At 41.5% G+C, this 24,296-nt stretch overlaps 1 protein-coding gene and 1 long non-coding RNA gene across 2 annotated transcripts; one reads left to right on the top strand and one right to left on the bottom strand.

Annotated features, from left to right (window-relative positions):
- Positions 1 to 10,005: 10,005 nt before the first annotated feature.
- LOC308097096 lies at positions 10,006 to 14,105 on the top strand. Its single transcript, XR_013934181.1, has 4 exons — positions 10,006 to 10,040; positions 12,104 to 12,251; positions 12,734 to 12,900; positions 13,204 to 14,105. It is a non-coding gene; the product is annotated as an uncharacterized lncRNA (long non-coding RNA).
- Positions 14,106 to 14,596: 491 nt separating this feature from the next.
- Positions 14,597 to 22,372, bottom strand: LOC308095056 (uncharacterized protein; the record flags this gene model as incomplete). The annotated part of the gene is made up of 9 exons (XM_080441972.1): positions 22,280 to 22,372; positions 21,154 to 21,213; positions 20,992 to 21,073; positions 20,712 to 20,832; positions 20,228 to 20,367; positions 18,874 to 19,037; positions 17,627 to 18,321; positions 15,958 to 16,147; positions 14,597 to 14,654 (listed from the first exon to the last, which is right to left on the bottom strand). The coding sequence occupies exons 1-9, from the start codon at positions 22,282 to 22,284 to the stop codon at positions 14,597 to 14,599; spliced, it is 1,515 nt and encodes a 504-aa protein (XP_080298098.1). The 5' UTR covers positions 22,285 to 22,372.
- Positions 22,373 to 24,296: the final 1,924 nt, after the last annotated feature.

Here is a 24,296-nt window from a genome sequence, read left to right as displayed (position 1 = left end):
TTACACAGTTGTCACTTGGCTTTGTTTTTCAGCCTGTTGTCTCAGTCACTGCTATAAATACACATTTTGTTTTTAAGATGTATTAAGAATAGCTACTCCAGTTATTGACTTTAATTATTGATATTGGAGTTGTAAGCTACAAAAAAAAGTAAAACAATTACATTTCAAAATGAAATTTAGTAAGTTAAACTTTGTAAAACAAATGTAGAACCTTTTCTTCAAAACACACTACTCCTATAGATCCACACAAATGGGTACACATTATCTCTGGGGTCGTGTGATCAAGATGTATCAGTCAGATTTATCTGATTCCATTCCAATTCCATTGTGCTCTGCAAAAAAAACATAATAACAATGATAAATATAGCTGCAAGCAGCAATAATACGGGGCCAGTGAATGGAGAGAGAGAGAGAGAGAGAGAGAGAGAGAGAGAGAGAGAGAGAGAGAGAGAGACGGAATAGATTGAAGAGAGAGAGACATGGAAACATAATAGATTGAAGAGAGAGAGATGGAAGCAGAATGGATTGATTGGACATCTCAACCTATAGCCATTAACAGGAATCAAACCCTCAACCTTCGGATTGACATGCTGCAACACTACCTATAGTGCTATAGCTTTGTACAGGCTGCGGTTGTCTGTTGGAGATAAAAGTGAACCAGTGAAAGCAGCCGATCTACAAGCTCAGAAACACGTTGCTATCTGAAAAGTTTTGAGATTGTAGATCGGCTATTTTCAGAATGAAGTATGTCATACATTGAAAAAACATACTCTCAAATAAGCATTTCATGTTATCTTTATCAATTGCACATGAATTCATTGATACAGTCATGCTGTTTGCATTGCGCTTTAAAATAAGTCTACCTGAAGTGAGCCTTGAACTGGCGGCCTTGCGGTTGTCAGGCAGACGCTTAAGCGAGAAACCATTGGACCGACAGACCTGAGATGGTGAAAAAGCAGCTCACACAGATGATACAGAAAGAAGACCATGCAATAAACATGAGCATTTTAAACCCTCACTAACCCTAACCTAAGTAAAACTATGCCTACCCCTAACGTCAAGAAATACTATGCGTGAGAATGCCAAATCGCGATCACCTCACACATCGTCAGGGACGGGGTTCGAACTGGTGACCTCCGGACTCATAGGCTTCCAGTGAGACATGGAAACGGAATAGATTGAAGAGAGAGAGAGAGAGAGAGAGAGAGAGAGAGAGAGAGAGAGAGAGAGAGAGAGAGAGAGAGAGAGAGAGAGAGAGAGAGAGAGAGAGAGAGAGAGAGAGAAATGGAAACTGGAGAGAGAGACAGAGAGAGAGACAGACATGGAAACTGGAGAGAGAGAGCTCACAAAACGTTGCTATCTGAAAAGTTTTGAGATTGTAGATCACATATTTTCAGAATGAAGTATGTCATACATTGCAAAAACATAGCCTCTCAAATAAGCATTTCATGTTATCTTTAACAATTGCAAATGTATTGATTGATACAGTCTTGTTGTTTGCAATGCACTTTAAATGAAATCTGCACCAAGTGAGGCTTGAACCGGCAACCTTGAGGTTGTGAGGCATTCATTTCAGCGGGAAGCCATTGGACCAACAGACCTGATCTAGTGAAAACGGAGGTCAGACAGATGATACCATTTCACGCAAATAGCTGAAAAATCCTGGGTTTAAGTGTTTTTCAAACTGCTCAAAATTGCGGACAATCTAAGGGCGGAGCTTACTGGTCAAAGCGATAGATGTGTTCCTCATGAGTCAAGGCACAAGTGTAAGCAAGTTTCACGACTTTCGGCCAAACGAGGCATGACTTTTGCCTGTTTAAAGTTTGCATTTAAGAAAAATTGCTATAGCGCCCCCCTTTGGCCAATTGGAGTGAGATTGGTTTCAGTGATATTTGGAATGACATTACTGCAAAGTTTCAAAGAAATGTGAGTCTTGCATGTATGTGTTAGGGGCAGATGAATAATTTTCATAAAACTGCAATAGTTAAAACCTATCTCCTCCTGGGATTTTTGAGTAATCTGCACGAAACATTTTACACATGAATTTAGGACCTTTGCCGACAAAACAAAAGCGGCGGATTTTCCATAAGTGAAAAAATGCAGAAGTTAGGAGCCAATGACTGTTTTTCATATAATTCAAAATGGTGGGCGATCTAAAGGTCAGAGGTCAAAAGTCAGACCACGAAAGTTGTCGGGCATGAAGAGCCACATGTGTGTATCGAAGTTTCATGGCTGTAGGTCAAACAGGGCATGAGTTGTACCTGTTCAAAGTTGGCACTTTCAATTGAGTGCTATAGCGCCACCCTTTGACGAATGAGTTTGAGAATTATTTCTTGATAGTTTTTCATGACCATCTACCATATGGCTGAGTTTCGTAAAAAGCGTATGCACGGTTAAGCCAGAACTGCCAAAAACTAGTGTTTTTCAAACTGCTCAAAATTGCGGAAAATCTAAGGGCGGAGCTTGCTGGTCAAAGTGATACATGTGTTCCTCATGAGTCAAGGCACAAGTGTAAGCAAGTTTCACGACTTTCATGTGTGTGTTAGGGGCAGATGAATAATTTTCATAAAACTGCAATAGTTAACATCTATATCCTCCATCTATATGACCTCTGCCGACATAACGATGGGAGCGGATTTTTTCTAAGTGAAAAAATGCAGAAGTTAGGAGCCAATGACTGTTTTTCATATAATTCAAAATGGTGGGAGATCTAAAGGTCAGAGGTCAAAAGTCAGAGGGTGAAAGTTGTTCAGCATGAGGAGACGCATATGTGTATCCAAGTAGGTTATGGCTGTAGGTCAAACAGGGCATGAGTTGTACCTGTTCAAAGTTGGCATTTTCAATTGAGTGCTATAGCGCCACCTTTGGACGAAAGATTGTGAGAATTATTTCTTGATAGTTTTTCATGACCATCTACCATATGGCCGAGTTTCGTAAAAAGCGACAGCACGGTTCAGCCAGACAGACAGAATAAAGCGAATAATAAAACAGGTCCAGAGCTGAGCTCTGGCCCCGTAATAAGAATGTAATCCGAAAAATTAATACAAAATGTGTGTGTGTGTGTGTGTGTGTGTGTGTGTGTGTGTGTGTGTGTGTGTGTGTGTGTGTGTGTGTGTGTGTGTGTGTGTGTGTGTGTGTGTGTGTGTGGGTGTATGCGTGCGTGCGTGTGTGTGTGTGTGTGTGTGTGTGTGTGTGTGTGTGTGTGTGTGTGTGTGTGTGTGTGTGTGTGTGTGTGTGTGTGTGTGTGTGTGTGTGTGTGTGTGTGTGTGTGTGTGTGTGTATGTGTGTGTGTGTGTGTGTGTGAGAACTGTTCCATAGCTGAGCGCCCCTGAACTTGATAAAAAATATAGGTAGGACCAACGGAATGTTGGTGAACATTGAGCCCGAAAAGTGCCGTTTTCAGACAATAGTGGACACTGGACAGGAGACGGTTCTTGGTGCCAGCACTTCTGAGGTACGCACGCGTTCGGGGAGACCCCCTCTACACAGCCACACTCTCCGCTAAGCGGCACAGGTGTAGAAAAAAGTGTGGCGGACCGTCCAGTGAGGTCAGAGGCCCGAAAAGTGCAGTTTTCAGACAATAGTGGACACTGGAGTGTGGACACAGTGGACAGGAGACGGTTCTTGGTGCCAGCACTTCTGAGGTACGCACGCGTTCGGGGACACCTCCCCTACAACGCCACACTCTCAGATAAGCCCGAGAGGCGTAAAAAAAAGTGTGGTGGACCGTCCAGTGAGGTCAGAGGTCAGAAAAGTGCTGTTTTCAGTGCATAGCCTTTACTAATTGGACGCTGGAGACGAGACAGCTATTTGCCGTGGCACTTGTGACATACGCACAAGGTTTATCATACCTGCCATTCCATCTGTACTAATTTTATATCTGTTATCTATAATTGTATTTCTACTTCATTACATCAGTATTGTTACTTGTTACTGACATATTTTGTTTGGTTGTGTTAGCACAATCTCTGTAGAAACAGGTCTCAACATTTCACTGCTTGTACCTGTATTGAGTAAGTGACAAATAAAACCCTCTTGATTCTTGTTCAGATTAGTTCCAGAGTTCTCTTTGAAAATATCACACATTTTGAAATGGCTCCACATCCATTGCCTGATTGATATTAAGCTGGTAGGTACACATGATGTAATAGACATGCCACTAAAAGTATGCACTTAAAAGTTTATTTTCATTCATTATTTATATTCTTTATAATTGTGAATGTTAAAAATTGTGGGGTTCTGCTATAGTCACTTACAAAACGTATACACTATTTCAATGTTAAATGATAGTGTTGTTTACTGGAGTCAAACTGGGTTTGTGTCAAATACTGCAGTTCTCGCATTAGTTTATATAGTAGGCCTAATACCTATCACCGTCCTTTGACTTTATTTGACTCTTAGTGAGCAAGACTGTTACTTGAGTCAGCGTTTAATAGCCTACAGCCAGCAATTGTTTCTAATTATGACAAGCACAATAACACAAAATAATACTCCTGTGTGCGAGTCTGTTGAGAAGAAAATAACTCCAGAAGAGAGTGGCAGATTTTCATGGAACTTGGTAGAAATGATCTCCAGGCTGCCCTAGAAAAATGGCACAATCATGGTCACAGTCAATGTTACATCAGTCATATCTCAGGAACGGAGAGAGACACAGAACGGGAAAATAGGCTGGTTTCAAGACCATTAATAAAGGCACACACCAACATCTCATTCTGGTAGGCAGAGAGAGGCAGGGGGAGAGAGGCAAAGCTTTTGGAGCTGGGGTTAGTGATATTAGTGATATTGCCAGTGATAAGAAGGACAAAGTCACAAATCGTACAGATAACAAGTTGAAATTATGTGGTGGCAGCAAAAACTTTGCTTTGAAACACAAAAATAGACAGAAAGACAATGCGAATTATCTTCCCATTGCTAAAGCAATACACGCAATGCAAAAACAACACACAGTGACAATGTCAGCTTCTGGAAAGATGTTGCAATAGAACTTGGTTGGCAAAAAAGAGAGAGACTTTCTGTTAAACATCTCTGTCAAATTTGGCAAGTAAATAGAGGTGATGTGAAAGGCCTTATTAATCTGTTTGATGAGGGAGACCAAAATACTCTTGCTTGTTCAGTTGATATTGGGAACACAGGATATGGATAACAATAGTGGATGTCCAGATATTGGTGATACCTTGACCACAGAGAAGAAACATATTAGTGCATATTCAGATAAAGCTGACAAGATAGCTGCAGAGGGTCTACAAGCTAATACATCTGCTACACCCATGAAAATGCGTGTGGGCAAAAGACGTGCCAAAGATCCACTAGGTGATGAGTGGGTGAAGCCAAATAAAAAAACAAAAAAAACTGTCTATTGCATTTGTGAAACACCAAATGACCCAGAAAAACCAATGCTTGAATGTGATCTCTGTGGAGGCTGGTATCATATGGACTGTGTGGGAGTTTCACCGAGTCGAGACTTTGACACCCTTACTTATGCGTGTTTATCCACCACTTGCAATCATGAGGTATTGATACAAGGGATTTTATATACAGAAAAGAATAGCCGTGTTCAGGTGCAGCCTAAGCCAGTTGTTGTGCACCAGGAGGAAAATTTGGTTGTGCAAGACAGCCCTGTAGTTGAACAGCCTTTTGTGGAACGTGAAATAGAAATCACAAATCACATAGAAATTCCCCTGCACTTCATGACGAAGACGAAGAGCCTTTTGTGGAAATAAATAACTCTCATGCATGATTTGTGTTTGAATAATGAGTGCTGTTATTAACACACACACACACATAAAGTAAATTGATCAAATCTGTGACTACTAAACTACTAAAGTAGCCTCTCAGTCCACCTTAAGACAAATGGCAATGTTTAAAAACAAATATTGTAAACTTTATTTATTTATTTCTGTTTTTGATAATTTGTACACTGTTTTATTAGTAAAGAGTAATTAAAAGGTCTTTTTTTAAACTTTCAAAGCCTTGTCTGTAACGGCACTTTTCGGGTCTCTGACCTCACTGGACAGTCCGCCACATTTTTTTCTACACCTCTCCCGCTTAGCGGAGAGTGTGGCGGTGTAGAGGGGGTCTCCCCGAACGCGTGCATACCTCAGAAGTGCTGGCACTAAGCACCGTCTCCTGTCCAGTGTCCAATTTGTATAGGCTATGCACCGTAAACGGCCCTTTTCTGACCCCTGACCTCACTGGACGGCCCGCCACTTTTCAAAATACACCTCTCCCGCTTAGCGGAGAGTGTGGCGGTGTAGAGGGGGTCTCCCCGAACGCGTGCGTACCTCAGAAGTGCCGGCACTAAGCACCGTCTCCGGTCCAGTGTCCAATTTGTATAGGCTATGCACCGTAAACGGCCCTTTTCTGAACCCTGACCTCACTGGACGGCCCGCCACTTTTCAGAATACACCTCTCCCGCTTAGCGGAGAGTGTGGCGGTGTAGAGGGGGTCTCCCCGAACGCGTGCGTACCTCAGAAGTGCCGGCACTAAGCACCGTCTCCGGTCCAGTGTCCAATTTGTATAGGCTATGCACCGTAAACGGCCCTTTTCTGACCCCTGACCTCACTGGACGGCCCGCCACTTTTCAAAATACACCTCTCCCGCTTAGCGGAGAGTGTGGCGGTGTAGAGGGGGTCTCCCCGAACGCGTGCGTACCTCAGAAGTGCCGGCACTAAGCACCGTCTCCGGTCCAGTGTCCAATTTGTATAGGCTATGCACCGTAAACGGCCCTTTTCGGACCCCTGACCTCACTGGACGGCCCACCACTTTTCAAAATACACCTCTCCCGCTTAGCGGAGAGTGTGGCGGTGTAGAGGGGGTCTCCCCGAACGCGTGCGTACCTCAGAAGTGCCGGCACTAAGCACCGTCTCCGGTCCAGTGTCCAATTTGTATAGGCTATGCACCGTAAACGGCCCTTTTCTGACCCCTGACCTCACTGGACGGCCCGCCACTTTTCAAAATACACCTCTCCCGCTTAGCGGAGAGTGTGGCGGTGTAGAGGGGGTCTCCCCAAACGCGTGCGTACCTCAGAAGTGCCGGCACTAAGCACCGTCTCCGGTCCAGTGTCCAATTTGTATAGGCTATGCACCGTAAACGGCCCTTTTCTGACCCCTGACCTCACTGGACGGCCCGCCACTTTTCAAAATACACCTCTCCCGCTTAGCGGAGAGTGTGGCGGTGTAGAGGGGGTCTCCCCGAACGCGTGCGTACCTCAGAAGTGCCGGCACTAAGCACCGTCTCCGGTCCAGTGTCCAATTTGTATAGGCTATGCACCGTAAACGGCCCTTTTCGGACCCCTGACCTCACTGGACGGCCCGCCACTTTTCAAAATACACCTCTCCCGCTTAGCGGAGAGTGTGGCGGTGTAGAGGGGGTCTCCCCGAACGCGTGCGTACCTCAGAAGTGCCGGCACTAAGCACCGTCTCCGGTCCAGTGTCCAATTTGTATAGGCTATGCACCGTAAACGGCCCTTTTCGGACCCCTGACCTCACTGGACGGCCCGCCACTTTTCAAAATACACCTCTCCCGCTTAGCGGAGAGTGTGGCGGTGTAGAGGGGGTCTCCCCGAACGCGTGCGTACCTCAGAAGTGCCGGCACTAAGCACCGTCTCCGGTCCAGTGTCCAATTTGTATAGGCTATGCACCGTAAACGGCCCTTTTCTGACCCCTGACCTCACTGGACGGCCCGCCACTTTTCAAAATACACCTCTCCCGCTTAGCGGAGAGTGTGGCGGTGTAGAGGGGGTCTCCCCAAACGCGTGCGTACCTCAGAAGTGCCGGCACTAAGCACCGTCTCCGGTCCAGTGTCCAATTTGTATAGGCTATGCACCGTAAACGGCCCTTTTCTGACCCCTGACCTCACTGGACGGCCCGCCACTTTTCAAAATACACCTCTCCCGCTTAGCGGAGAGTGTGGCGGTGTAGAGGGGGTCTCCCCGAACGCGTGCGTACCTCAGAAGTGCCGGCACTAAGCACCGTCTCCGGTCCAGTGTCCAATTTGTATAGGCTATGCACCGTAAACGGCCCTTTTCGGACCCCTGACCTCACTGGACGGCCCGCCACTTTTCAAAATACACCTCTCCCGCTTAGCGGAGAGTGTGGCGGTGTAGAGGGGGTCTCCCCGAACGCGTGCGTACCTCAGAAGTGCCGGCACTAAGCACCGTCTCCGGTCCAGTGTCCAATTTGTATAGGCTATGCACCGTAAACGGCCCTTTTCGGACCCCTGACCTCACTGGACGGCCCGCCACTTTTCAAAATACACCTCTCCCGCTTAGCGGAGAGTGTGGCGGTGTAGAGGGGGTCTCCCCGAACGCGTGCGTACCTCAGAAGTGCCGGCACTAAGCACCGTCTCCGGTCCAGTGTCCAATTTGTATAGGCTATGCACCGTAAACGGCCCTTTTCTGACCCCTGACCTCACTGGACGGCCCGCCACTTTTCAAAATACACCTCTCCCGCTTAGCGGAGAGTGTGGCGGTGTAGAGGGGGTCTCCCCGAACGCGTGCGTACCTCAGAAGTGCCGGCACTAAGCACCATCTCCGGTCCAGTGTCCAATTTGTATAGGCTATGCACCGTAAACTGCCCTTTTCTGACCCCTGACCTCACTGGACGGCCCGCCACTTTTCAAAATACACCTCTCCCGCTTAGCGGAGAGTGTGGCGGTGTAGAGGGGGTCTCCCCGAACGCGTGCGTACCTCAGAAGTGCCGGCACTAAGCACCGTCTCCTGTCCAGTGTCCAATTTGTATAGGCTATGCACTCCTTTGAACAGCATTTATCCATTTAGATAAATTATTAATGTTTTAAATCCCTTTTTGTACACAGAAACATAATATGTGTTGTATAGAAACAATATGTCGTTTAAATGCTTAAGTTATAGTTTTAATGTGCAAATTAACCGTTTTTCAATGGCTCCTTTTTGCTCTAGAGGATACTCTTATTCTGAAGAGATCGTCCACCGGAAGTGTTATCGTTGCTCCGTTATCGTTGCTCACGGAACACAGCTGTTATTTCTACACAGATATACTCTTGCAAGGCATTGTGAGCCTGTAGATCTGCTATTTTCAAATGGCCAAAATGTATAAAGGGTTGAAGTGGTTAATGTATCGTTTGTAATAATAATCCAAATCTACAAAATAACTAAAGTTTTCAAATAATTGTAGTGGTGTAAAAGTACAATATTTGCCTCTGAAGACGTAGTGGAGTAGAAGTAAAAGTATTGAAAATTGGAAATACTCCAGTAAAGTAAAAGTACATCCAAATGGTATTTAAGTAAATGTAAATGTTACTTTCCACCACTGTACTTACTTACCGCAACAAAGTAGCCTACCATCCATACCACCATGTGTGTGTGAGTCGTCTGTTCGTCTGGTTTGTTTCCACTCTCTGCTAGACTTCACTGGATCTACAGTGTGTGAGAGCCAGATGGCGCTGTTTCACCATACTGTCGTTTTAAGCAAAGAAGTTTAGACCAATTATTTGTTTACTAACATTGAGACTGGACGCACAGGTGATTGTTTCACGCAATCAATTCCCAACCTGTTGTTTCGGGGTGCGCTGGTTTCAGCACACATCAGTGTGTGACGTCGTCTGTTAAGGGGTCTTATCTACCTCGCTCGAGCCTACACACTCACAGCATACTGCAGTGGTGGAAAAAGTATTATATATTTTTTACTCAAGTAAAAGTATCAATACTGCAATGTAGAAATACTCAACATCCGGAATTCAAATTTGACTTGAGTATTAAAAGTACAAAAGTATTGGTATCAAAATGTACTTAAAGTAGCAAAAGTAGAAGGTACTCATTGTGCAGAAAGAATGTCCCATTTCCCAAGTTTTCAAATGTATAACATATTTTTATACAGAATAAAAATCTATTGAAAATAGCAGATCCACAAGCTCACAATGCATTTCATACTACCACCGGTGGTAGTAACGGCCGTTACGTCACGTCACCATCTACGGCTCTGACCGATTAGAAGGAAATACTGAGCTGGAAAAAAAGTTACTTTCGATTTCAGGAACCAGTGTGTGTCTGATCCACGACCACGGTAGGGCTAATGTAATTTTTTTTTGTGTGTGTTAAGTGCTGCTCGACAAAAAATATCATATTGAACTGATTCCAAAATGTATTTTGAAATTACAAATGTGGAAGGCACTTATTTATGTATATATATATATATATATATATATATATATATATATATATATATATATATATATATATATCACCTTCTGCAGTGCTGTGCAGAGACTGTTGTCTCTCATTGTGAGAGGAATGTACACATTAAATTCAAGTCCATGGCTTTTCTTGAGTAGCCTAATGTTATGCAAAGCAGCCAGGTAGACGCTATTGAGAACGGCTCGCCGCTGACGGCGCGAACCTTGAGAGGCTATTGTTTAAACTTTAAGGTGTTAAAGACCGCAGCTGACGGTGCGTGCTCGCGCGTGCATGTGGAGCTCCCAGCCTCCCAGCCCCCATAGTAGCGCCAGAACTAAGGGGTCGCCGACCCCCATAGCACCCCCTACAGCTCATCCCTGTGTACATATTATATATATATATATATATATATATATATATATATATATATATATATATATATATATATATATATATATATATATATATATATATATATATATATAGGTATATATATATATATATATATATATATATATATATATAGGTATATATATATATATATATATATATATATATATATATATATATATATATATATATATATATATATATATATATATATATATATATATATATACATTTATATATATTTTTTTAACTTGGAAACTGTTCACCAGCCTTGAGTCAGCGCCTTAGCTAGCTAAGTTACACACCGGGTGATTCCAATGAATGCTGGTGTATTCTATTTTTGAATAGTTAAGCAAAAGCTGTGGTTTTCACTAGTAGGCTACTCTGACTGACTGACTGTCTGCTGACTGCAGCTCTTTAAAATGTTTACATTTTGAACAAAATAGCCAATTTTACATGGAGGTGCCGTGCATGCCCACTCTTCTTGTATTCATATCGGTGTCTTGTATGCTTGATTGTTTATTTGTTTTGTTTATTAGTTTTTGTTTTTTAAATGTGAGTGTGTAATCACTGGGGCGGAAAGCCAAAATATTTTTTCTGAAGGTTTGAGATATCTGAGATACATAAAGAAAGGGTAGCACCTGATAAGTTACAAAACGTCTTCCTACTCCTTTTTCGAACATGGAATATAATTTAAGGATGATATCAAAATGTCTCCTTTTTTTCATTTGTCTTTTTCTCATTTATATTTTTGATATGTTAGAAATAAATAAAAATATATAATAAATAAACACCAATAAAATATCAATTAGGGGTGAACGGGGTAATATGAGCCACTTTTCACTAAGTTGTCCTTGAAGCAAGACATAGATATGACTTACCAAAACAAGTGGTCATGTGGCTCAAATTGCCCCAGGTTGGGGTAAGTTGATGCAAGTCAAGGGGTAAGTTGACCCACATGATATTTAACATTTTCAAGTTTAAACTTGAACAAATAATGCATTCACTTAATAATTAATAACATGGTTACACACTGGCAAATCACCGTCATGTATGATATACATTTTTAGAAATGTTGACACTTTGATATAAGAGACCTGTCATTCTACCTGACATGTAGGGGAAAAAACAGTTTTTTGTGTAAAAGAATGTTTTTCTACTTTCCCCATGTGCTTCCCAATTTTACAGCCAGGTGTAAATGATGGATGTTTACTAGATTCAAGGTCACATGACAACACAGTTTTCTAGATAAAGGGGGTGGGTCAACTTACCCACTAGGACCTAGGTCATCTTACCACGTTCTCCCCTATGTTAGACCTATGAGCAATACTTTTTAAATCAATATTTTTATGGGAGAATAAAAATGTAACAATAAAAATAACATTACAGCTCTCCATAGATTTTTCTTTACAACACACTAGTACACATTACATGTGCCAACACACAGACATCAGGTTAACTTATTATGTGCAATACTTTGTATGTGCAGCAGAATGTAGCCTATGGTTTGTCTTTTTGAGTGGACAGTGGACACTCATATTCTCATCTTTTCCTTGCATTTAGCTCATCGAAGAAGACATTGACAATCTACCATGGATACTAGGACAGACATCCTGTATGCCCTTGAGGAGTTGGAAAAGGAAGATTTTACAATACGTTTCCAGCGGCAGCTCTCTCTGAAAACTGTGGACGGTGTTAAACGCATTCCTAAGTACGGTGGTGTAAAGTAACTAATAAAATGTACTCAAGTACCGTACTTAAGTACAATTTTGAAGTACTTTTAATTTAGTTGAGTATTTCCAATTTTCAATACTTTTACTTCTACTCCACTACATCCTCAGAGGCAAATTTTGGACTTTTACTCCACTACAATTATTTGAAAACTTTAGTCACTAGTTACTACAAAACATGAATTACCCACTTGAAAATAGCGGATCCACAAGCTCACAACGCATCGTGTTTGTGAGCTTGTAGATCTGCTATTTTCAAAAGATTTTGATACATTTTATACATATGATACCATGTGAAACGGGACATTCTACTTTTGGTACTTTAAGTATATTTTGATGCCAATACTTAATACTCAAGTAAATTTTGAATACCGGACATTTACTTGTAACAGAGCGTTTCTACATTGCAGTATTGATACTTTTACCTAAGTAAAATAATGTAGTACTTTTTCCACCACTGCAGGTACCGTCTTGAGAATAGAAGTCGGGAGGAAACTGTGGACTTGATGGTGCAGGCCTACACTGAAGAAGGGGCTGTGGCTGTTGCAGTGGAGACCCTGCAACTGATCCGTCAACACGATGCAGCAAACAAGTTGTTGGATAAATATCCCACAGCGGCCAAAAAAGACGGTAATAACATATAGTCAAAGTGGCAAATATGTAACAAAATACAATAGCATAGAAATTAAAAGGTGTTACTTCAGTTTTAACCAGTGGTGGGAAAAGTACAAAGTAAAAGTATCAATACTGCAATATAGAAATACTCTGTTACAAGTAAAAGTACAGAAAATACTCCAGTAAAGTAAAAAATACCTCAAAATTGTACTTAAGTACAATACTTGAGTAATTTTACTTAGTTACTTTACACCACTGGTTTTAACCAAGATAGAAAACCAATGCTTACTCTGTCTATGTCTTTCATCCCCAGAACAGAAGGAGCAGAAGCTCAAGTAAAAGAAGCCATCCTCTCATCTGCTCTTTCTCACCATCAGACCATTGCCCGGGATGGAAGTGTTTCAATTGCTCCTGTATTCAGTGGCAACATTCATGTTGGTGGATCAATTAATATCCACAATCACACTAACAAACCGTAAAACACAATACGTGTTGTAATTACTCGTGCCAAATGGGGTAACTGCCCTGATTTATTCAGGTTTCTTTTTTTTATGTGTCATGCTCCTAGTTGCCTTCCTCCATCTTTGGGACTACACATGATACACTTCAAATATTTGTACAGTATTTTATCTGTTAATTTTATGTTTCAATACAACATGATATTTGGAGCCATATAACTATGTTTTTAAAAGTTATATGGTATGCAATATAGGCTATATATACAGCATATCTACATCGGGTTACACTCAGGTTTGTCTGGCAACACAGTGACAATAAGCTGAACAGCAATATTAATGTTTTATGCAGAAACATGAAATGTTCAGGGCTGGTTTCAAACCAGAAGTAGCTCTGAATCTGCTATTAAGCTAGAACATGACAATGTATCACATGCAACTGTTACTGCTAAGACCACAAACAATCATTTGTAGAGATAATGACAACCTGACTCAAGTGAAAAGTTTCCTTAAAACCTGCAATGGATTTCCATGTATTGTGTATTGTTTCAGTAGAAATAGATTGTTTTAACATTAGCTATTGGTGTGTTTTTTCACTCACTGGTATAATATAGTAGGCTACTGTACATAAAGTTAATTAATGATATTTTACGCATATACACATTTCTTGCTGTGTATCATGACATACAGATATATTTTCTAATGTTAAATAAATGCTCAACTGAAGGCTCATCTGACTTTTCTTTGAATAGAGCTGAATAATGACCAACTGTGGTACATAGGATGAATAAGATGTATAAACCTAGCAGAAAGCTTAGATGTTGAATGAAGTTATGTATTATATTATACTATACTAATAGTACTATAAAATACATATTGACAAACTGTGTAAGCTACAGTACAGTAACAGCAATCTCTGTCAGCATAAGAACCTGTTGTTCAGGCACTGAGGCCCAGTACTGACTGGCAGTTCCTGTGGGCCCTATTGTAAGTGCACTGGTGTCATGCCGTGATAACAGTAATGTTGTCAGGACAACAACACAGGACAGGTGTGCGGGGAGCAGCATGAGGGAGATCATCGACTAAAATGAGGCTAAAAGTCCACAAGTGCCTGTAGACCTGGACAGCCTACTATGAGTTGAACCAATTTTCTCTGCCCTCCCCCGTCTCCACCACCCATGCTTAGCCACAAGGCCCCCCCTTAACACTACTGAAACAGCTAATGACACCCCACCACCCCCTGTTCCAGAGTCTTATCAGTATGGATCAGGTGGAGGGAGAGCTGTGGAAACTGCTCCAGGAAGGCTGTGGTGCCTGATGGTGTGAGATCAAGGGTGTTCAAAGTCTGTTCAGACCAGCTGTATGGTGTTCTCTTCAACAACTATTTAACCTGAATATCTGGAAAATATTTGATTCCTGAAAATAATATGCACTGACTGTACAGAAAATGATGAGTTAAACTGTGGAATATTCTTCATTCTTGTTTTATTTAGCACAAAGCCACTGATAGACAATGATCTCAACAGCAGTTTTCAGATGGTATTTTATTGCACTTTCCTCAGAACATGTAGCTCAGAGACGCATATAGATAATCTCTGTTGTTAGACAATATAACTGTTGTAACATTGGTTTGTCATGGTTTTGGTTAGAAAGGTCAAGGTGGGATCTTTGGGGCAACCCTACCATGTATACTGTATGTAAATTGGACTGAGAAGCACTGTGGAAGGGTAGCAAGATGCTTGCAGCCTCCTCCACTCAATGGCTAGGAGCCATGCTTATTGAGATCCATTTTAGATTGTCTTTCTTGGTATAAATGTATACTATATGTACAGTATATTAAATACTGGATCAGAGCACTACATTATACATTTAGTGTTGATTTATGGTTCCATAATGTCTGTTTAGCCAGAGAAACCAAACTATAATAATGAACAAATATATATGTCAATTAACACTGTAAAAATTGATACAGGTATTTTTTTGCACTTTCAGATTTAGATTAAAGGTTCTCAGGATAATACTGTGAACAGAGTAGAATTTGGACATAAACATGGAATGTACCACGAGGATAAAAAGAGGGTAACAGAATACAAATAACAAATTAATTTTAGTTTTATGGATGTGGATGTCTATGTGTGTGTGTGTGTATGTGTTGGTGGACTGATACTGAAGCTATTTAAGGACTATAAGCTACACCATTGATCACAATTAATAACATAGCCTATACTTAGTAATTCATCAGAGAGTTTGACATGTTGCATGATATATATTATTTATAAGACAATGATGTACGTTATCACAGGCACTTAAATGCAACAACAATTTCAATAAAATTGTGTCCAGGAAACAAGAGATTTGAGAAAGGGACAAATAAACCAAAATGTGTTTTTATAAAGTATAGGTTCCTATTACAATCTGCTTGAGGTGAGGGCTGCTCCAGTGATCCCAGGTGAACAGTTCTGATATCTCCATTTCACAATAAATGACATATAATTAACTGATGATGATTATGCAAATCAAACATAAAATAAAATAAATCATTATTTAAATTCTTCAGGACAACTATTGATGGAAGCAGCATTAAGATTAACTTAATACTGTATCTAACGCCATTTACCTAGAGTGGATATTAGTGTGTCCCTCGAGTGGTGCAGGAGTAAAGTTCTTGTCCACCATCATGGAGACCAGGGGTTTGAATCCTCCGTGGCCGAGCATCCATATTATGAACACAACTGGCTGTGTTTGCTGGAGGGAAGCCAGGCGGTCTTTGTCGCTGCACCAGCGACTCCTATGGGCTGGGGTGGCACCTGTCAGCAGAGGGTGTTGAACGGGGAGGAGTAGTTTGTTCCTTCATATGAGCTATGTCCTCCTGGTGGGGGCTCCTCACTGACAGATGAGGTAGTAGGGGTCAGCAGTGACAAGACTACACAGAAACGTGTGGGGAATTCCGGAAGTGGCATAACGACTAAATTTGGAGAAAAAAGGGGGGAAATAATTGTCTACTCTAATCAGAAGATGGTAATCCGTTGTTATAACACTGTGGTTAATGTCAACTTTACATTCTGCTAATACATTATGTACAGACTTCCATTAAAACTCCTATACTTCTGGTGGAATGCTTGTTTAGTTTGTAGGGGTCCCAGTATCAACATTTAAGTTTCTATTATGGAGAGTCTCTTTCAGTCACTAAAGCTAAATGGATGAATAAATGAACATGAATATGCCTAAACTCTTCAGCTGAATTTGTGCTCCATTGCACAATGATGTCACTTGCTCACAAGAACTGATTCTCAACGCATCGCAAAGCATTGTTAGCTTGAAAATATGTTATTTTCAGCAAGCAACACCGTCAGACTACGGAGAATAAATTAGGCTTAACTCTCATAATGCCTGAGACAAAGTGAAACACAGAGTGGTGTTAGCCCACCTGTCATAGATTTAAAGTGACCAATCCCAATCTCTGGAAGGTTAAGTTTCAGTTGGAGGTTGTGAATTCAGAACTGGTACGTAGTTAGTCGGACAGTAAAGACAGACAGACAGACTTTGGGGGAGGGGGCAGACAGGGTTTTCATTTTAATTGAAAGCATGCAGAAGAACTGCCAATAAAATTATAAATGAGTAAATGATATATTATTCCTTATTGTAATTTCAATTCAGAGGAATGGCCAAGAATCTGTTCACTTTGTTTCAGACTGTCTGAGGAAGAGACTAATCTCTAACTAACACATTATTCTTACATAAGCGTATGATTTAAGTATATTATGATACCCTTGGAATGGCAAACTGGATAGCAGTCCCATTTCATTCTGTGGCTGACATGAGAGTACAGGGGTTACACATGAGCTGCAGGTAGATAGATAGCAGAGATAAAAGCATGTACGTATAGTTGCATACAAAGTGCCACTAGGGGGAGGTGGTGTAATACACATGAATACAGAGAGACATGGCCAAACTGGGATACCAGGACATCCATACAAGGAAGACAATGGGAAGTTCAAGCCATGTTCACCTTCCTCACTCTTTAACTCACAAACACACACATGCTCCTTCATTTATCCTTCTGTCACAGATCTCTCCTGTGATCTCTCTCTCTCTCTCTCTCTCTCTCTCTCTCTCTCTCTCTCTCTCTCTCTCTCTCTCTCTCTCTCTCTCTCTCTCTCTCTCTCTCTCTCTCTCTCTCTCTCTCTCTCTCTCTCTCTCTCTCTCTCTCTCTCTAACGATCCTAGACTCATTTTCAATAACCTGCAAATGAATGGCTAAAATAAAGGTGATGGGTTTCTACTGACTGTCAGCCTGTGTTTCTGGAGAGCTGTGCACTGTGTTGTTCCAGAGGTCAACATCAGCAGCTTGGGGCTCCAGAGAGGGGCTCGCGGAGACATCATTGGTGTAATTGGATGTGGGGTCCCCCGAGACCTGGGCGGCAAACACTGGGGAATCGCCGAATGAGGCTTCGGCTGGCAGGTGGGATGCGGTGCTGGGTGGGGCGTGGGAAGGTGAGAGAGAGGAGGGTGCATTTGAAGGAGACTGGGAAGAGGAAGAGACGGACGGTGTGTCTGAGGAAACGTTGGACGGCGTGGCTGAGGACAGGTTGGATGGCGTGACTGAGGACAGGTTGGATGGCGTCATGGAAGATAGGTTGGAGGGCATGACTGAGGACAAGTTGGATGGCATGGCTGAGGACAGGTTGGATGGCGTGACTGAGGACAGGTTGGATGGCATGGTTGAGGACACGTTGGATGGCGTGACTGAAGAGAGGTTGGTGGGTGCGACCGAAGACACGTTGGACGGCGCGACTGAGGACAAGGGCGAGTCAGACAGGGTGTGGGGCGGAGAGTCGGGCGATGCGTCTGTTGGAGAATCACTCAGTGTGGGTGTGGGTGTGGTTGTGTGAGCGGGGGTGGGCTCCTGTGGATCCGTACAACAAGGCTCCCCCTCGGCAACGTACCACACCTCGTTGTGCCTGTTCACCAGCTTCAGGGGACTACACACACACACACACACACACAAATGCACACACGCACACACACACGCACACGCACACGCACACACACACGCACACGCACACGCACACGCACACGCACACGCACGCACACGCACACGCACACGCACAAAATAGACAAAATGTTCTAAATCCTAACAGGTTTCTGAAAAACGTATGTTGCTAAATATCAGTGGTGCTCAAACCTTTTCATGTCAAGGACCACCCAAAATTATATGTATTTGACCGCCGATCCCATCTCAAAATATTTTGTTCCAGGGACCCCCAGAAGCAAAAGATTTAAGTTAAAAAATGTTCGCTTAAAAAAAAAAGTATATATTCAAAAACTTGCACACATTTTCATGATTAAAAAAAAAAAGCTAAACTACAAGTTCACACGCTGTGAGCTTGTATATCTGCTATTTTTGAATAGCCAAAGCATGAAATAACGGTTAAAGTGGTTAAAATCTAAAATGACACAGATGCGTTCCAGGTCTGAATGGGTTAATTATCTATTATGTATATGCAGAGGACATTCATGTACGTGTGCAGTACCTGTCATAGCCAACGCCGTAGTGGAACGTATGGTTGTAGGAAGCCCCCACTCTGTTTAATTCCTTTGTCAGCAGGTGTGTGTGCAGCCTGGAGGTGATTGACAGCATCCAGCCTCCGTAGCTTCTCACGTAAACATCCATGGCTGGCATCTCTGTGAAGTACAGCTATTGGGGAGAAACAAGGGCAGCATTTACACTCACACACAGACAAATCCTATACTCTACAATGTATAGTATACCCTGTAGATGCCTAAATACAATTACTCAAAATGATACTCTTACTCAGTCTACTCTTGAATGCAGAACATACAGAATAATAATTTGTTAAATCGGCATATAGGATTCCGACTTAGGTCAAATAGTTACACTTTCAAATTAAACAAATGCCTGCACTAGCATCTCTTTATGTCTCTCGATTGTGACCTTGACCTTTGGCTGTTCGTTGAGAGAAAGCTTGATCATAGCCTTCATATATTATTATTCTGTATTTCGTATTCTGAATCTCCTTATGAATAAGATGAGAGATGATAGTAGATTAACTATCACTTATAGATATAGATCTGTGCATGGCTATGGGAATGAGAGAGGTCTCAGTAGCACTGATAGCTATATGACATTATAGATCTTCGGAGTGAAAGGAGCCAGCCTCACAGTGTACTGTATCTATTAATGCTCTGTTGACCTTGGCATGCAAATATCACGTTACTGTACTACCAGTCATTCCTAAATGATACCAGGGAGGCATTAAACTACTGTGACAGAAGTAGCTAATTATATGGAAATGTGTTTGTACATCTCATCCACACTTTCATGGCTTCATGACATAAATAATAACAGAGCTGCCTTGAATTTTCCACTTTTGTGCACATTCAGTTTTTTAACCGTTGCTATGGGAAACAACACTAACTACCAGCTAGTTAGATAGCGAGCCTAGAAAAGAAAATCTTTAGATTTGTTTTAAATCTCTTTTCACTAGATCCAGTTGTTTTCAATTTGCTTTGAGCCTACCTGTTCCTCACAGATTAAAACAGCATACATCTCATATAGCAATACTAGATATTTAAACCATCTATAGACATATAGAGAGTCTCTCCCATTGCTCACACTGACCCTTTCACTTCCCATCTTATTTTCTCCACCTCCACTTCCGAGCAAATACACAGTAAAATCATCAGTGTGCATTTATACATTTGTAACTCTGACAGTGTATAAATGTAACCAAATGGACCCTGAGTGTCCATTTGGTTTCCTTTGTACACTGTCAGAGTTAAATTAATGCTGAGGGTTTTACAGTGGAATATGATGCTCTGACATTGTATTGTCCTGTGAAGGAGCTGATGACAGCTCAGGCCCACCTTGTCATTGGTGGGTGAGGGAGGTTGGTCTTGATAGGCTGACGGCAGTGGGAAACTGAGCGTGTAGATAGCTGGTTCCCACAGCTTGGTCTCCTCGGGAATCTTTACAAGCACTGGAGCAGTCATCTCCATCTGGACACCTGCCAATTATGTACATTAGATGGGAATACACAACCATGTGCATGCGCAGTTGCGTACAGATAGGAAGAGACAGAGAAATGGTTCCAAGTCACACAAGACCATTTTCCAGTACTTTGCTGACAAGATGATAAACTTAAAAAACAGTACACACTTTATTCATGTTTTAATGTAACATTTTTTGTCAACCGACCTTCATGAAATACAAACTCAACCAGGAATAACAATTTGTAACCCCTGTAAGCCACCAGTCACTGATCACAATTTTCAACATGGTAATTTTATTATTAGGCCCCCCACTAAAGCATTGATAATTAACAGACTAGATCCCCACACCCCACCTTACCAGCATTATTGGCTCCAGTGATGTACTGGAACAGTCTCCTGAAGGCCATGGCTGCACCTACTCCCATAAAGTAGGCTTCAGCATCTGTTGACACCCAACGGGTGGGACTGTAGTGTCGTACCTGAGGAGAAAGACATACGCACACGCACGCATGCACGCACACACAATTGCTGATCCATAATGCTGAAGAAAGGAAGTGGCCATCACACAATCAGCTTGTTTGTGTTATTATAGTCTATCAGATAACGTACGTGTGGAACAATCAAAGTGTTTCACTCACCTCATATTCTTCTGTTTTGCAGACAAGTTCATACTCCAGACATTCCTTTGACTCGCTGCAAAAAGTGCTGTTGGAACTTGGGCTATAAGAGAAAGTTTAAATGACTTCTCTCATTTTCTCTTGAAATGCTAAACGTCTCTCTATAGGAAAAGATGAACTTACCCTACGCTCCCTTCAGTGGAAACCACCAGAGCTAATGCCACCAGTGCTGAGAAGATCACCCTGAAATATACATGCAAAAACAAGTACACCCACATGGTTAGAGAACTTCATGTTGTTGCATTAATAGCTGTAGAATAAAATATACAAGAACAAACTATAAACAATATAGCAAGGTTCAAAATAAAACAACGAATGATAACAAATCAACAAAAAATGATGGGGTCTAGTTAAAAATCTAATCAAGAATGAAAATTATTATTATTATATTATTTTTATATGGAATGTAGCAACAAACACACGCAAATCTTTTATTTTCCCAATCCTTTCAATGAATGCACAAAAACGTGCATGCCTGGCATGCATCTGTGGCGCATGTAATGTTTCCAGTACTGCAGAGATAAAGTGGGACACATTATCTGTTTAGAGAGAGGAGGGAGGAGGATTTCTGCTGCATCATCATCATCATCATCAAGCTCTACCTTTTCAAAAGCAAAGGCATTTTGAGGTCATTGTGAAGACAGTTAATATTACCCATACTTTATTAAACCAGTAGCCTACGCATATCATGACTTAAGTCAACCTAAATGCTCATTATAAAAAACAGCCTATAAATAGCCTATGATGATGGCCCAGCCAATCATGCAGTGAATGAACAAAAGATTCTCTAAAGATGACAATGCATTATTACCATCTGTCAGCAAATATTAACTTGACAAGTGTATAGCTTGTTCTGATATACTGTGCCCTGTAGCTTGTGGATGAATGTATATTACATTTGATATTCATAGCTATAATACCACATCGAAGGGTGAGACAGACAGATCTCCCGCATACAGGCGCACCTGTCAAGGGCGAAAAGTCAGCAGCAATGGGCTGCATGTCTATCATCATCATGCAGAAAAAAATAAAATTAGAAATTAAAATTAAATTAAAAATTAAAAATCATTATGCAGAACAGAACAGGGCAGCATCGCATGGTGGTGAGAAAAAAAAACAAGTAATCAATGTCTCACCTTGTAATAATAATAACATTAAGAAGCAAATCAACAATAAACCACGGCACAACAACTTCCACCATCACAGTAATCATCAGTCTTCAATGTCATCTTCATCATAATATACTCACATCATTGTCCCGGCGGTCCGTTATGGTCCAGCAGTAGACAGACAGTGACTGCAGTGTAGGTGTAGCTCTGAGTCTGACGGGGCGCCGGTGAGGTTTTTTACTGCAGAGCTGCTGTCGCTCCATTTATACTCCGCCGTACGGCGGTGTCGCGCCCCCCGAAAACAGCCGATCTGCAAGCACGCGGCGTGTCGCGGCTGTTTTCGGACGCAACGCGCTGCGTGCTTGTAGATCGGCTGTTTTCGGCGAGCGCGACACCGCCGTAGGGCAGAGTATAACGGTCGGTACACTCACCAAAGGGGGGGAGGGGGGGGGGGGTCGTGGGTGTGGTGGTGTGGCACAGTGGTGGAAAGTAAGTACATTCATTCAAGTATTATAGTTAGGTACATTTTTTTACTTTACTGGAGTAATACTTTTACTTCTACTCCACTAAATGTCAGAGGCAAATATTGTACATTTACTCCACTACAATTATTTGAAAACTTTAGTTACAATGACTTTGTATATTTGAATTATTAGGCTACAAGACATACACCAACCACTTCAGCCCTATTTAAACTTTGGCTATTTGAAAATAGCCGATCTCCGAGCTCAATTTTAATACATTTTATACATGATACCTTGTGAAACGGGACATTTTGCATAATGGGTACTTTAACTTTTGGTACACTACTTAATATATTTTGATGCCATCACTTTCGTTCTTTTACTCAAGTAAATTTTGATTACCGGACTTTTACTTGTAACAGAGTTTTTCTACATTGCAATATTGATACTTTTACTTAACGGTAGGTAAGTGATATTTTTTGGTTAAAACAAAAAGTATTTTGTTAAAAGGTTAAAATATTATATTCTGATAGTAATCATTGCTATAGAGTGTTTTTTCAGTAACAGATGTCTCCCTGCCTCTCCAGCTCTTTAATAAACAGAAAATATTTTTTTTGGTATAGGTGTCAAAATCTCAGCCAATCAGGAGAAAGTACCCATTTTTAAGCTTAATTTGTATAGTGTTCCAGTTCCAATTTTGTCTGCTCATTTCTTAGTGTCATCACTTCCAATTTCACTTATTTAATATGTATCCTGATTGAGTTCTCTGTCCTGATTGGATGAAATTGAAAATGCATTTTCTGTTTTATAAAGAGGTGGAGAGACAAGGTCAAGGAGACTCCTTTTACTGAACAAACACTCTATAGCAATGAGTACTATCAGCATATAGAGCTATTAAACACTTATTTTAACCAAAGCAAATCACTTACCCTACCTTTAAGCAAAATGAATTGAGTACTTCTTCCACCACTGGTGGTGTGGCACGGATCAGGGGGGGGCCTTCTCATTCTAGACAGTTCAACACCAGCGCAGCAGTTTGAAGCACTAAATAAATACCAGGCCAATTCCTTAATCCAAACATCAGCGCATTTTTTTTTGTTTGACCGTTTTAAAGCATTGCTCAGGGGAAAAGGGAGCTCCACCAATAAACCATAGGCTACATCCACTGCAACTGTGGTGTGTAGCATACAGTAATTGAATTTACAATTTAGGCATTAAGCAGACACACTTAATCCAGAGCTATTTACAGTAAGCAGGCAAAACATGAGGTAATACATCACATGTATAGAAATTGTAATCTAGGATCATAAACTAAGAACCTATCAGTAGTCTATAAACATGTAATATCAAAAAGTCTATAATCTGTACATTGAAACTAAACACACTAGGATGCCAGGTCTACAAATGACCTGCCAACTGTCTACATAACATGCTTTCTAAATTACATTTTAGCCTTTGCGTAAGCCTTCAAGGTCGGCAAGTGCTACAGGCTAAGGTGGAGTCTGAAGAGGTGAGTCTTCAGAAAATACAGAATATTCTAGCACTTATGTTCCAGTGGAACGCAACCCTTTGCAAAACATAACTCAGAAATGGACCGACAGCCTTAACCTTCTGCTTAATCAGAGGTTCAGATATGGTTATGTATTCCTGAAAGTGTGATGAGCCATGAAGCATGGAGCCTGTCATTGAAGTG

This window comes from Gymnoscopelus braueri, assembly GCF_963280865.1.
Source record: "Gymnoscopelus braueri genome assembly, chromosome: 2".
Taxonomy (NCBI): domain Eukaryota; kingdom Metazoa; phylum Chordata; class Actinopteri; order Myctophiformes; family Myctophidae; genus Gymnoscopelus; species Gymnoscopelus braueri.
Note: the sequence above shows the minus strand (reverse complement) of the source record. Positions and strands in the feature narration are given on the sequence as shown.